The 14,379-nt window shown below is 41.6% G+C and overlaps 1 protein-coding gene across 1 annotated transcript in view; it reads left to right on the top strand.

Moving 5' to 3' along the window:
• The window catches only part of polr1a (RNA polymerase I subunit A), a 36,820-nt gene extending 22,912 nt beyond the window's left edge, over window positions 1-13,908 (top strand). Inside the window, exons 21-34 of the mRNA XM_079892663.1 lie at window positions 1,339-1,421; window positions 1,501-1,666; window positions 2,192-2,413; window positions 3,517-3,731; window positions 5,003-5,170; window positions 5,360-5,495; window positions 6,631-6,791; window positions 6,872-7,013; window positions 8,090-8,197; window positions 9,612-9,860; window positions 11,220-11,420; window positions 11,710-11,827; window positions 12,504-12,668; window positions 13,714-13,908. Coding sequence (XP_079748789.1) covers window positions 1,339-1,421; window positions 1,501-1,666; window positions 2,192-2,413; window positions 3,517-3,731; window positions 5,003-5,170; window positions 5,360-5,495; window positions 6,631-6,791; window positions 6,872-7,013; window positions 8,090-8,197; window positions 9,612-9,860; window positions 11,220-11,420; window positions 11,710-11,827; window positions 12,504-12,668; window positions 13,714-13,820 — 2,241 coding nt within the window. The 3' untranslated portion in view covers window positions 13,821-13,908. The remainder of the gene's footprint in view (window positions 1-1,338; window positions 1,422-1,500; window positions 1,667-2,191; window positions 2,414-3,516; window positions 3,732-5,002; window positions 5,171-5,359; window positions 5,496-6,630; window positions 6,792-6,871; window positions 7,014-8,089; window positions 8,198-9,611; window positions 9,861-11,219; window positions 11,421-11,709; window positions 11,828-12,503; window positions 12,669-13,713) is intronic.
• The last annotated feature ends 471 nt before the right edge of the window (window positions 13,909-14,379 follow it).

Here is a 14,379-nt window from a genome sequence, read left to right as displayed (position 1 = left end):
ATAATAGAAAAATAAACTTTAAGGGAAGCAATGGCTTCAGAAGAGGGCAAGGCCAAAACAACAAACTAGAAGCAATCTAACTGGGGAACTGACTAAACTACCAAAGAAAAGGGAATTAATAACAGAATTGTACCCGATCTCTCTTCCTGGCCCCAAAACAGGAGAAAACAGAGGCGTCCACCTCCCTACAGCTTCCAGATGAACAAAACAAGCATCCAATAAGATAACTAATAAACTTGACTTTAACAGCAACAACAATAAAACAAAGAAAAGGCCGGTTAAAGGTGAATAAAAGTAACCTCCACAGTTAAACTGAAGAGAGCAACTGTTGGAGACACAACAATAAAATATAAATACAATACCAGTAGCAACATTAAAGAACACAGCTCTTCTGATGGACCATGACAATAATAATATTTCGTCTCTGGACGTAACAATTGTGAGTGCACAGTTTTGTCAGTAGTCACTGTTGCTCAGAGGGGTTTGTTCAACATCCTTCACCCTAGTTAGGGGTCAAGAACCGAAGCCACTGGGAATTGTTAGTTTACTTGAATATCATTCCTCCCCAGTGGGAGTCTATGGCAGCCCTATGAACGGGACAGAGGAAAATAATGAAAATTGGCACACTTGTAGTGCTTGTATTGAATTATAATCTGACCAACTTTTGGGTCTCTAGGACTGACTCTATAGCGCCACCACCAGTTCAAAAATTCACTATTCAAATGGTTGGAACTTTTGAAATCTTTAATCTAGAAAAGTGAAATATATTTCACCAGCATACTCTTCTCATGCTGATCACATTGCATATCCCACATCTGTGTTTCTCAACCGGTGGGTCGCACCACGACCCCTTCGTAAGACCGTTTTCATTGGGTCGTGGAATGTACAAGCAAAGAAACAACAAATGTAATTCTGTTTTTCTGATCCAAGACTTTTATTTTGATTCTTAATATTTTTATTTTACCCCGGTGCGCCTCTAGCCCTGTTGTCCCCTTTATTTATTTTCTTTTAGGTAAAATTCCCAAATAAAAAATGTGAACCAGTGTCTTACATTGAAATATATTATAATCTGGGTTTTTTTTGCTACAAATTTTGCACAATTCTTACTAAAATTGGCTCAGACGATCACTGGACTGAGCCACACAGAAATGACTGAACAGAATTTTGCTATAACTTTTTGCCCAAAAGTTATTGTGATGTTGACCCAAAATCAGATTAGATGCTGTATCTCGGCCAAACTTTGATCAATTGAAATGAAACCCGGTATGCTTCATCTGAAAATCTCTGTATGTCACTGTGTGTAGCAAATGTAAGTGGTGTCTCTCTTTCTATTTTCAGGAGTTCTTTTTCCATTGCATGGCTGGTCGTGAAGGACTTGTGGACACTGCGGTCAAAACCAGTCGATCTGGTTATCTGCAGAGGTAGATCTGGGTCTAACTGAGCCGCTTCTGCTTCATCACTCTCTTCTGTCGGCTGATCTGAAGTGCTGCTGTGTTTCAGGTGTGTGATCAAGCATCTGGAAGGTCTGGTGGTCCAGTACGATATGACTGTGCGGGACAGTGATGGAAGTGTGGTCCAGTTTCTTTACGGAGAAGACGGGCTCGACGTCCCCAAGATCCAGTTCCTACAGCCGCGCCAGTTCCCTTTCATCAAAGACAACTACGAGGTGACCGTACACAGACATGTTTCTGCACTACATTTAACAGCAGTGTTGGGGAAACTTACTTTTAAAAGTAATGCATTACAATATTGTGTTACTCCCCAAAAAAGTAACTAATTTTGTTACTTTTTATGAAAAGTAATGCATTACATTACTTTTGCGTTACTTTTTCTCACCTGGGCTGGGCTTGCTTGTTTGTTTTTTAATAACAACAAAAAAAGTTATATTTTTGGCAAATGTTCAGGACTTTTCACACCAAAAGTGAAATGAAGTCTCAGGCTGAAGGAAATGCATGTTTACTCTTGTAGAGTAGAAGTAGAGTACAGTAGAGGCACTAAATATAAAACTAAAGATAACCATCATGTTCACACACACAAAAAAAGGAAAAAGTAACCGATATTTTGTTGTAAATCGAAGTAATGCGTTACTTTACTAGTTACTTAATAACAAAAGTAAAAACTTACTTGTCAAGTTACTTGTAATGGGTTACACACAACACTGTTTAACAGTGCATTATTTCCTATTTATCAGGTTATCAGAAAGTCTAAGTGCTTGGATGAAGTCCTGGATAAAATGGACCCACAGGAAGCGTATAATCACTTTAAAGCCATTAAGAGATGGAAAGCCAAACATGAGCATGTTTCTCCCAGAGACGGTGGCTTTCTGCTGTTCTCGCAGAAGAAGATGAGCAAGCTGAAGTCTCACATGGAGGCCCAGGATCTGGCCAATGGGAGAGAGGCGGCCACTCTACAGGTACTGGAGCCTTTGTGGAGAGTTTCAGCTTACAGATGCTTGTTAGAAAGATGATTCAGTTCATCAAACCTTTCCAGAAAAACACAGTATTGTTTAACCCTCGTCCTTCCATCGCACTTTGAAACATCTTTCCCTCGCGGGTCAAAATGACCCGAAGCCCTAAACTTATAAAAAAAAAAATTGTAGTTTTGTCTAGAAAGCTTATTTTATTTTAATTTTGATAATATCTTTTCTATTTTTTAATGCAATTTTTTGTTATTTTTTTTATTTTATTTACCTTTAAATTACTAGATTTGATCAACAAATAAGAAATAAATAGTAATTTAAGCACATTCCTCACATTCTTTCAACTTAAATTCAAAATAACTCACAATTTCATGCATAACCCTTTTTATTCAGCTCAAAATATCTTACATTGAGTGTCTTTGCTGACCTCTTGTGGAAAATAAATAATATAACATGATATTACATCCACTAGATGGCCTTATAGCTCTATATGGAGCAAATGAGCTGTTCCTCTGGGTCCTAAAGTCAGTTAATTTCAGTATGCATTCAGATACACATGTAGACATTATAAAATCGGTTTTTGGTAAAGTTTTAGCATTTTTAGTTTACACATAGAAAAACCTAAAAATTCTCAATTCTCTGAAGGATTCCTCGCATTCCTAAGGGGTCAAATTTGCGAGGGAAGGATTTGTTACTTTTTTAAATTTCGACCACAAAACACCTTGAATCCATTAAATTTTTTTGTGTATTCAAGTGCGACAAAAGTCCAGGGGTCTTGGACCCCTCTGATGAGCACTCAATTTCAAAAAAATTATTAAAAATGAATTTCGGGTCAAAATGACCCAAGGGAAGGATGAGGGTTTTAAAGTCGGCATGAAAGGGAATTTGCGCTTGAAACGCTTCTGGAACAAGAACAGATGTGGGCGGGGCTTGATTGTGTCTGTGGGGAGTTGATTGGATGATTGTGGTTTGCTATTGGCTGATCTCATGTGAGTGACAGATTATAGCTCCGCCCTCGTCATCAGAGAAGAGAAGAGATGCTGCATTTTGGTTTCACTGTGACTTGAAGTGCATGACAGTGTTGTGTCTTGTGTTAGCTCATGGAGAGGTGGAGAGCTCTGGGCGAGCCGGGCCGGAGGAGGTATCTGAAGAAGACGTCTCATTGCCCGGACCCGTGTCTGGCTGTTCACCGGCCCGACATCTGCTTCGGCTCAGTGTCCGAGACCTTCGAGGCCATCGTCGAGTCCTACCTGGATCAGTTCAACGTCAAGCAGGAGTTTCCGGTGTCTTCTGAAACCGTGGACTCCGACAGGTAAGAATTCATGTTGGTTGTTCAACATTTAACAATCTGGATTAAAGGGCCACTCTAGAAGATGAACAGCTACTAGAGTCAGTCCATTGTCCACAACTACATCTGATGTTGGTGAAGAGGTTTCCTAGGGTACATCTGTTGGGATGGTTTACTGTCTGACAGGGTTACAGAAACTAGGAGTTTCCATAGATTTAAATAAGTTACTAAAATAATTAACCCTTGTACGTCAATTAAAAAAGTTACACATAGGTCCATAGTGGACAAAAATGTCCGTGTCAAAAAACTCACATACATTTGTTACTGAACATTTCTGCATAGTGCTCCTTTAACTGTTCCAGTTGTTCGTGATTTACTGCATAAGGAGTTTTTGATCTGAAGCGGAAAGCCTCGAATGTGAACCGCTTCTCTGACAGAATTCAGACAGCGTGCGAATGCTGATGCTGAATAGAGCTCTATTTCACGTCTTCTTGCGTTTGAACAGACATAGTCACACACGATAAGTACCCTAGTAAACATAGTCAGTTGAGAAATAAAAAGCATGTGTATGAGTATATTGGATCGGTGCAGCTCTTAAAGTGACAGCAGCCTAATAAACCTGCTGCTTTTGTTTTGATGTTAATCAAACAACAAACTACTCACTGCTCTTGACTGAATAACTTCTGTAACTTTAATAAGGATTCATCCATATTTCATTTATACAGTGAAGACTATGCAGTGCTATCTTACATTTGATTATTCATGTTCATTACTGTTAGACTCCCCTGAAACACATGGAAAACAGTGTTTGTTCTGTTGTATTTGTGTTATTGCTTGTAATTTGATTATTTGTTTTTATCAAGCGGCAACCTTCCCGTCTCTCTTTTTAATCCAACACGGAAGTGACTTAACCTGCAGTTCATCCACTGGCCACTAGAGGCCGGCTGCAGAAGAGAGTCAGTCCCATAAACCCCCGTGTTAAAATGAACAACTTTACAGCAGAGAAAAAGATGTTTACAGCCTGGAGAAAAAAGTGGTTTTGGTCTATAAAGCTAATTTTGCCCTTCATGAAAACTGTGAGAGGGTGAATTTTTAATAACTCATCCGTTTAAATTATATTAAGCCTTAAAGTTCTGCATAATTAAGGGCGTGGCCACTTGAGTGACAGGTGGATTGCTCTGATGTCACTACTAGCCGTTTGTCTGCTGTCTATTAGCGCCACGTCACCTCAGCTAATCCCGCCTTTTTGTGTGTGTGTGTGTGTGTGTGTGTGTGTGTGTGTGTGTGTGTGTCAGACTCAGGCCCCTCCTGCAGCTGAAGTGGCAGCGGGCGCTCTGTGACCCCGGGGAGGCGGTGGGTCTGCTGGCGGCTCAGAGCATCGGGGAGCCCTCCACACAGATGACCCTCAACACCTTCCACTTCGCCGGCAGGGGCGAGATGAACGTCACGCTCGGCATTCCCAGGTCAGACCTCACTGACAGGGAAATCACACAACTCTACATGAACACATTCAGGACCAATGTTTTTTTTTTTTTTATTCAACATATACATTTAGTTCTCTTTTATTCCAGACTGGTGTTTGAATTGCTTGATATTTATTCAGTACCAATATGCTATAGATCGAAGTGTTAACGTGAGATCATCCTCCACAGATTAAGAGAAATACTCTTGATTGCCAGCCCCAACATCAAGACCCCCATGATGAGCATCCCCGTTCTGGCCAACAAGAAAGCCTTGAAGCGTGTGAAGACACTGCGGAAGAAGTTAACACGCGTGTGTTTATCAGAGGTGGGCACGGCCTGTTCAGTGTGACTCCTCTATATGCTGTGTTATTCAAGAAGGTTTTCCCCTTCGCTGTAGATCTCAAATCTACACTGAATAGATATGAAAGAATAATCAGAAGAGTTGTCCAAGAGCCAAGGATCACTTGTGGAGAGCTTCAAAAAGACCTGCAGATAGCAGGTACTGTTGTCTCAAAGAAAACAGTAAGTAATGCACTCCACCGCCATGGCCTGTGTGCACGCTCACCACGCAAGACTCCATTACTGAAGAAAAAGCATGTTGAAGCTCGTTTAAAATTTGCTGCACAACATTTGGAAAAGCCAGTGAAATACTGGGAGAATATAGTGTGGTCACATGAGAGCAAAATTGAATTGTTTGGATGCCATAATACACACCATGTTTGGAGGAGAAATGGCACTGCACATTACCCTAAAAACACCATACACCTTGGTGTTGGCTCTTGGACAACTCTTCTGATTATTCTTTTCACTCCTCTGTCAGAAATCTTGCGAGGAGCACTTGGTCGAGGCAAATTTATGGTGAAATGATTGTCTTTCCACTTCCGTATTATGGCCCCAACAGCGCTCACTGGACCATTCAGACGCTTAGAATGGCGCCTATAACCAATGCCATCATTATGTGTTGGAACAATTAGGTTGCGAAGGTCTTGAGACAGCTCTTCGCTTTTATCCATCATGAGATGTGTCTTGTGTGACACCTTGGCAATGAGACCTTTTTGTAGGCCATCCGTTGGGACTGAACCAGCTGTTATTAATTTGCACGGACAGGGGGCTGTCAAAGATGAGCGGAAGTCTTACGGTTCGACATAAAGGTGCTTGAATTTGGCTTTTGGAAATGTAAGTCCTGGAAAACCCCTGAAAACAGCCATATTTATGAAAAGGTGCTTGAAAAGTGCTTGAATTTTTTAAAAGACAATATGTGTGAAATTATTGCTAAATTTTATTGATAAAACAATCTTTTCACACAAAATTAACGCTGCAGCCATTTCACATGTCTATGAGTGTGATATTGCTCATAAATGTTCATGTATGAGCCCTGTCATATAAGTTGGAAGAGTTGTGTGACCTCACATGATGTGTAAACCGTGTGACCTGGCATGATGTGCTCTCGATCTCCACAGGTGCTTCACAAGGTGGATGTGGTGGAAACCTTCCGCATGTTGAAGAAACGAGGCGACAAATCGCGAGTCTTCAATCTGACGTTCCAGTTCTTGCCCCCGGAGCGCTACCAGCAGGACAAGCTGCTGACCCCGGACGAGATCCTCCACTTCATGGAGCACAGGTGTGCCTGACGCCCCAGTGTCCTGCTTCTGCTAGCGTGACTTCCCAGGCGCCTCACAGGCTCGTGTGTGTGTGTTACAGATTCTTCCGGCTGTTTCTGGAGGCCATTAAGAAGCTGAGCGTTAAACTGGCGGCGATCAGTATGGTGGACACGCGCAGAGCCACGGCGGGCGATGGAGACGGAGAAGGAGGAGGAGACGCCGCTGGAGTCGCGGCCCGAGAGGTACACACTCACGACTAGAGATGTAACCATTCACTCGACTCACGATGCGATACGATTCATGATACCATTTTCTCACTTTAACAACATGAGATTTAAGTAAGGGATGATGTTCATCCAGCCGGTTGTTATCTCAGAATAAACTCCTTTCAGGTGTGTGTGTGTGTGTGTTTTATCGATCACTCTCTCACACACACACACACACACACACACACACACACACACACACACACACACACACACACACTCCTGAAGGGGTTTATTCTGAGATCACTCACTCACTCACTCACACACACACACACACACACACACACACACACCCACACCCACACACACTCACACACACCCACATACACTACACACACACCTGAAGGGGGTTTATTCTGAGATAACACCCACACACACACACACACACACACCTGAAGGGGGTTTATTCTGAGATAACAACGGCTGGATGCACATTATCCGCTTATTACACGGATACTTGCCACATCAGTAAATCATTAAACACGAAATATTGATCTGAGTTGAGATATTCTATCAGGTGTTTAAACGCAAAGCTTCCGCGGAGAGAGCAGTTTCAGCGGCGAGATCAAACTAGACGGACATTTAAGAGATACGGTATACAGTCACAACACTTATTAATTTCAACGCATTAATAATTATGGAGATAAGAGATATTGATTTCAGATTAAACTGTTTTAAAATCGTACCTGTTTGTATCTTATAATCCAACAGTGTACAAAACAATAGTCACAAAATGGCCGCCGCTGCGTTTGTGTGAAACAAGAGCGAGTCCATATAGTGGATGGCATAATTCAATAACTCTACACAAAAAAATTGATTCGACTGAGTTTTAATAATTTATTAGCTCACCAAATGCAAAACTTCCACAAGGAAAAAGCGTTCCTAGCGAGCGTATAGCGCTGCTGACTTCAGTGACCCGGATGAGCCGGTGTTTCTGTTGTTATCTGGGAATATCACACCGCTGGATGACCGTTTGACCAATCAGAATCAGGTATTCCACAGAGCCGTGTAATAATGGGATAATGACCGTCTCATGCCTGACTTCTCCACAGGATGAAGGCAATGAGGATGCAGAAAACAACATGATTGTGGATGACGTGGCGAATGAAGGTGATGCTGATGCTACGGATTCCAAGAGAAAAGAAAAGCAGGAAGAGGAGGTATTAAAGTTCCCCTTATTTCTGCTCTGCTTCATGTTCGTCTGTGTTTAGTGTGTGATGTTGCTGTTTGAGCATGAACAAGTTCTGAGTTCTTATCTATATCAGTGTCAGTGTTTCTGAACTCCATTGTAGTCTTGAGTTTCTTCCGGGAACGAACACGTCACAATATTCCTCATTATAATAATTAATAGGCAGAATAAAGGGGCGGGGCCTGGTTGAGTTAGTTAGTAGTGTGTTAAACTGGCGGTTATGTAAGGGGCGGGACATTTCCCAAACACACTCGAAGCGCTCGACCAATCACAACACACTGCTCCAGCCGACCAATCAGAGCACAGTGTGCTTTTCAGAAGGAGGGGCTTCATAGAGACAGGAAGTAAACAGAGCGTTACTGACAGACTGGGAAGAGAGGAGCCGCAACAATGGAGAATATGAGGAAAATAATCAACATTCAAGCAGGAAAACCTGCTCTAGTAGAGCCTGAAACACAAGACTTTGAAAAAGAGCCCAAACACAACATCAAGACTGTAAAATGGCACAATTTTGCAGCTTTGTTTCAGTAAATGCTCTTTTTTCTGTATTTAAGTTTTAATGGTTTAATTAAATTTTAGTAATAAAAAACAATGTCTAAGGGATGAAAAAGTGAGATATTAAATGTGTTTTAATAAACTGTATTCTTATTGCTTTGAGAAGCACTATAGTAATACATTTCTGTTATATGATGATGATAACGCGAGTCGGCGTGAAACAGGAGTTGTGTTCATGTGTTCTTCTCTATTGTGTCGTATATCCGAGTGAATCTGGCCAAATGCTGTGATGTTACACGTTATACTGTAAAGCTACGGTCACATGACTTTGAGCACGTGAGACTTGATCAGACACTGCAATGGTTGCGATATGTGTTATATTGCGTTATTTTATAAACATAAATTCAACGTATAACAAATAATAATGAATCCAGAAAGTAAAAACATACAGTCTACCCTCCACTTGATGCGAATTTGCAGGTCAGAGTTCACCAAACTTGACCTTTTGAGCTTCTTTTGCTTGAGCTTGCGTTCCGGTCTCCAGCATTCACATGCGTATGAATGCAAGTCGATGGAACCTAACGTATTTTTATGAATATCTTTATGATTTTTATGCAGTTTCCGCATTGAACAAGCCATATTCAATTCACGTTTATTTGTAAAGCACTTTTCACAATACACACCATTTCAAAGCAGCTTTACAGAAAATGCATGAGTCCAGATTACGATTTAGAGTGATCTTTTATCAGAGGAAACTGTCTAAGTTATGCATTTCAGAAATATAAATATACAAAATCACAGTTAGCTTATATATTTAAACAAGCCATAGGCCCCTGTATATGTGTGACACAGGAGTGTGTATAACCGGCTGTGTGTGGTGTGACCCTCAGGTGGACTATGAGAGTGAGGAGGGTGAGCAGGGAGAGCAGGGCAGTGATCAGGAACAGGAAGTGGCCGAGGACGAACAGGAAGTGACCTCACACACACAGGAAGAGGCGGGATCCCCTGACGAGGGCCCGGGTGCTGAGTGCTCTGAACAGCCACAGTCAGAGGAGACCATGAGGATCAACGCTGTGCTTCAGTTGAGCCCCGCTGTGGAGGACTACAAATACGACACCGTGAACGGGCTGTGGTGTGAGGTGTGTGTGGAAGCATCCCCATCCACCCATCCAAGTTAGTGCACACACATTAGGAGCAGAGTAGTGAACACACACACTGCAAACGTGGATACACACACCCGGAGCAATCGAACCAGCAACCTTTGGGTCACCAGTTCACCTTCCTAAAGGCTCTCTGCCAGAGACGGCTCCTGCCACAGCCACTGTATATCGACATGAAATACTCATTCAAAATCACCTACGTGTGTTAATGCTGCATATTTATTCCTGAGAATGCTTTGACACGTTTCCACAGCGCATGATGCCTAAGGGAACGTCTGCCAATTCCACCAACTGCGGTAAACAGCCTATAATCTGTATTATTTAAAATAACTTTTAATGTTTAAAAACAGACGTCTTCAAATCCCGAAGCTGGCAGAAGGCTCCTAATGGCAATACTGACTCAGGCCACAGCTTTCCTGGCAGCCTTGAGTCAATTAACTCAGAATCTGATTCATAAAACATATAAATATCAGTTGAGCCTGTTTACTTTCTTCACTGACACAGGCGAGAAAGAAAAGACTATCAGTCAAAGTTCAGCTTCAGGAGGGGAAGAAGGAGTGCAGGATAAGGAGATGTAGATGAGGAGAGAGCAGGTGTTGACATATAATCTAATGCCCACTGACATGGTTTTAAAACTATTTCTTGTCCATTTTTTGGCCTTCAAAAGTCTTAAATTGCACATATGCAGGTCAGAGAAATAAAAATTTTCATCTGAATTTACATTGTGAAAAACAAGCTTGTGTTCATATTGTGGTGTTCAGCAATTATTAACATAGTGTCATCATGATCATATCAGTGTAGATGGACCAAAATAAAACCATTAAAATATCAAGTAAATAAGTATTGTGATAGTTGGTGCCACAGTGACACTCTTGTCCCGAAAAGTATTGCTATACCACGATACTCAATATGTCAAATCAATACCTGTCGAATCCCACTTTAACCACTGCTTCTGTGTACTGTTTCTATCTATCTAATATTTATTCTTTCTAATATTTCTTTATCTATCTATCTATCTATCTATCTTATATTTCTAATCTATCTATATCCATCTATCTGTCTATCTGACTAAAACTACTAAACTAAACTACTAAACTAAAACTTAAAACTATTACAAACTGAAAACCCTCAAACTTCAAGCTTTTAAAACTACTTCAAACTTTATGGCTAGGCTTTTTTTTTAAGTTAACTTAAAGTTTGTCTACAAACTTGATCTAGTGTCAGCCAGACTCATGTTGGTCATGAATAGGACCAGAGCAGAGTTGTCAGTGTGTGTATACCGGTGTGCATTGAGTTGAGATTGTCTTGTGTGTGTGTGTGTGTGTGTGTGTGTCTCAGCTGACCCTGGTGCTGCCGGTCAGTAAGGTGCACTTCGACCTGACGTCAGTGGTGTCCCAGCAGGCCCACAGCGCCGTCATCATGGAGACCAAGGGCATCTCGCGCTGCCTGCTGAGTGAGGTCACCACGAAGGAGGGCAGCAAAGAGCTGGTGCTGAACACTGAGGGCATCAACCTACACGAGATGTTCAATCATGCGGACGTGAGGCTCTCACCAGCAGCACCTCTGACTCTCTGTGTCTGTTCACTGTTATTACACACACTACTCCTGTGTACACTGCCGCTCAAAAGCCCTTCGAGATAATGTTTCATAATATTATTATCACTTTTCTGTATTTTTAATCAAATAACTGCCGCCTTGGTGAGCAGAGGAGACTTCCTTTAAAACCATTATAAATCTCACGACCCCAGTCTTATGAGCGGCGGTGCACTGCGGTGAGTATGCTCTAGTGCATGTATGGCATGTAATGCGACCCGTTCTGTGGTTCTAGATCCTGGACTTGAACCGGTTATACTCCAACGAGGTTCATGCTATAGCCAACACATACGGCATCGAGGTGGCCCTGCGAGTCATCGAGAAGGAGATCAAAGATGTGTTCGCTGTCTACGGTAATAAAGCCTGTGTGTGCGTGTGTGCGTGTGTGTGAGTGTGTGAGTGTGTGTGTGTGTGTGTGTGTGTGTGTGTGTGTGAGTGTGTGAGTGAGTGAGTGAGTGAGTGAGTGAGTGAGTCAGTGAGTGAGTGAGTGAGTGAGTCAGTGAGTGAGTGAGTGAGTGAGTCAGTGAGTGAGTGAGTGAGTCAGTGAGTGAGTGAGTGAGTGAGTGAGTCAGTGAGTGAGTGAGTCAGTGAGTGAGTGAGTGAGTGACTGAGTCAGTGAGTGAGTGAGTGAGTGAGTCAGTGAGTGAGTCAGTGAGTGAGTGAGTGAGTGAGTGAGTGAGTCAGTGAGTGAGTGAGTGAGTCAGTGAGTGAGTGAGTCAGTGAGTGAGTGAGTCAGTGAGTGAGTGAGTCAGTGAGTGAGTGAGTGAGTGAGTGACTGAGTCAGTGAGTCAGTGAGTGAGTGAGTGAGTGAGTGAGTGAGTCAGTGAGTGAGTCAGTGAGTGAGTGAGTCAGTGAGTCAGTGAGTGAGTGAGTGAGTCAGTGAGTGAGTGAGTGAGTGAGTGAGTCAGTGAGTCAGTGAGTGAGTCAGTGAGTGAGTGAGTGAGTGAGTGAGTGAGTGAGTGAGTGAGTGAGTGAGTGAGTGATCCTCTCCATATTGTGGACATATTGAATGTGTGTGTTTCTCCTCAGGGATCGAGGTGGACCCGCGGCACCTGTCTCTGGTGGCCGAGTACATGTGTTTCGAGGGAGTGTACCAGCCGCTGAACCGCTTCACCATCCGCTCCAGCAGCTCTCCACTACAGCAGATGACCTTCGAGTCCTCCTACAGGTTCCTCAAGCAGGCCACCATGCTGGGTATGTGTGTGTGTGTGTGTGTGTGTCCCAGTCGAACCCTCGGACATCTGGAATCTGAGGGTGCAAAAATCAAAACATTGAGAAAATCTCCTTTAAAGTTGTTCATTTATGTTGGTGATTGTGCTGCATTCACTCACAAAAATACATGTTTTATATATTTACGGTAGGAAATTTACAGAATATCTTCATGGAACATGATCTTTACTTAATATCCTAATGATTTTTGGCATAAAATAAAAATGTATAATTTTGACCCATACAATGTATTGATGGCTATTGCCACAGAGATACCCGTGCGACTCGAGACTGGAGACGTGATCCAGGGTCACTTTTATACAGGGATTCAAAATTCACTTTTCATAATTTTAAGGCCATAAATAGGCTTATATTTCTCAAATAGTGTAATAAATGTCTTAATATGAGTTTGAATAGGTGTTAGATAAATGCTTGAGCTCTGGGTGCAGTCTTCTGTCTCAGCTGTGAAGCTCCAGCTGCTGTTTAGATGACTCTAGGTTGTTGGGGTTTTCCCCCTTTAGGGTTTCACATAATGAATACATTTTTATCCATTTTGTATTTTTATTAGGTTAAATTATTCTTAACCGAAGTAATTCTGAAATATACTATGAAATATTGTTACACCCCTATTATAGAGTGATCTTCAGCCTTTCTCTTTAATGGCATGGCTTTAGGCCAAAGGCTGTGTGTGTGTTGTGGCGAGTAATGAGGCCGTAGTTGTGGCCCGGTATATTTGACATTGAAATTGAATCAAATGTCAAAGACAATTTGTACATTGAAATGCATTGGTTGAGGCTCAGTATGTTTGCTTAGTATATTAAACAATAAAGTGTATAGTATGTGCAGTGTGTTTTAAAGTGCAGTGCAATGAAAGGTTTGTGTGCAAGAACCTGGAGTAGGTTCAGTATATCATCAGGACCAGGAGGAGGAGTTATGTGTTACAGTGTGTTACAGGTTCTGGATGTAATGCTCCTGTAGTTCAGCACTGTAGTGATTGTGTGTGTGTGTGTGTGTGTGTGTGTGTTGTCAGGCTCCTCTGATAAGCTGCGGTCGCCCTCAGCTTGCCTGGTCGCAGGGAAGGTTGTGAAAGGAGGAACGGGCATCTTCGATCTGAAGCAGCCGCTGAACCGGGACTGAAGGATCCAGCGCCTCTAGAGTTCAGAAATGGACTGACCAACTGTGTCTCTTTTTTCTCTGTATCATCAATAAATGCTTTTTCTTTTTACTTCCTGCCATTTTATTCAGATTTTTTTGTTTTGTTATTATCATCATCATTTATTTTGCTGTGTCAACACACAGCTATATCACACGGGTGAAAGGACACACCGATATGTATTAAAAAATCAACTAAACAATTACAACTTCCCCAATTACATTAGCAGAACGCACATACTCTGTGCTCAGAAGGAGCTCGTTATCAGCTTAATTAACTATGGATAATAAAGGTCCATTTACAAAAGCACAAAGCTGATGTTATGATCACTGTATACAGTGTGTTCGTTTGTGAAAATGTGAAATGCAATTATAATTTTTATTTTATTTATCATGTTATATTTATTAGGTTTGATTTTTGTTGTAGTAATTTTGTTATAATAGTTTTAATCTGTTGGCAATGGTTACTATTTATTATTTTTCCTAGTTATGTTTTTTTTTTTGTGATTTTTTTTTTTTTTTTAATTTTTTTTTTTTATTGATT

Source organism: Squalius cephalus (assembly GCF_949319135.1).
Source record: "Squalius cephalus genome assembly, chromosome: 14".
Taxonomy (NCBI): Eukaryota; Metazoa; Chordata; class Actinopteri; order Cypriniformes; family Leuciscidae; genus Squalius; species Squalius cephalus.
Note: the sequence above shows the minus strand (reverse complement) of the source record. Positions and strands in the feature narration are given on the sequence as shown.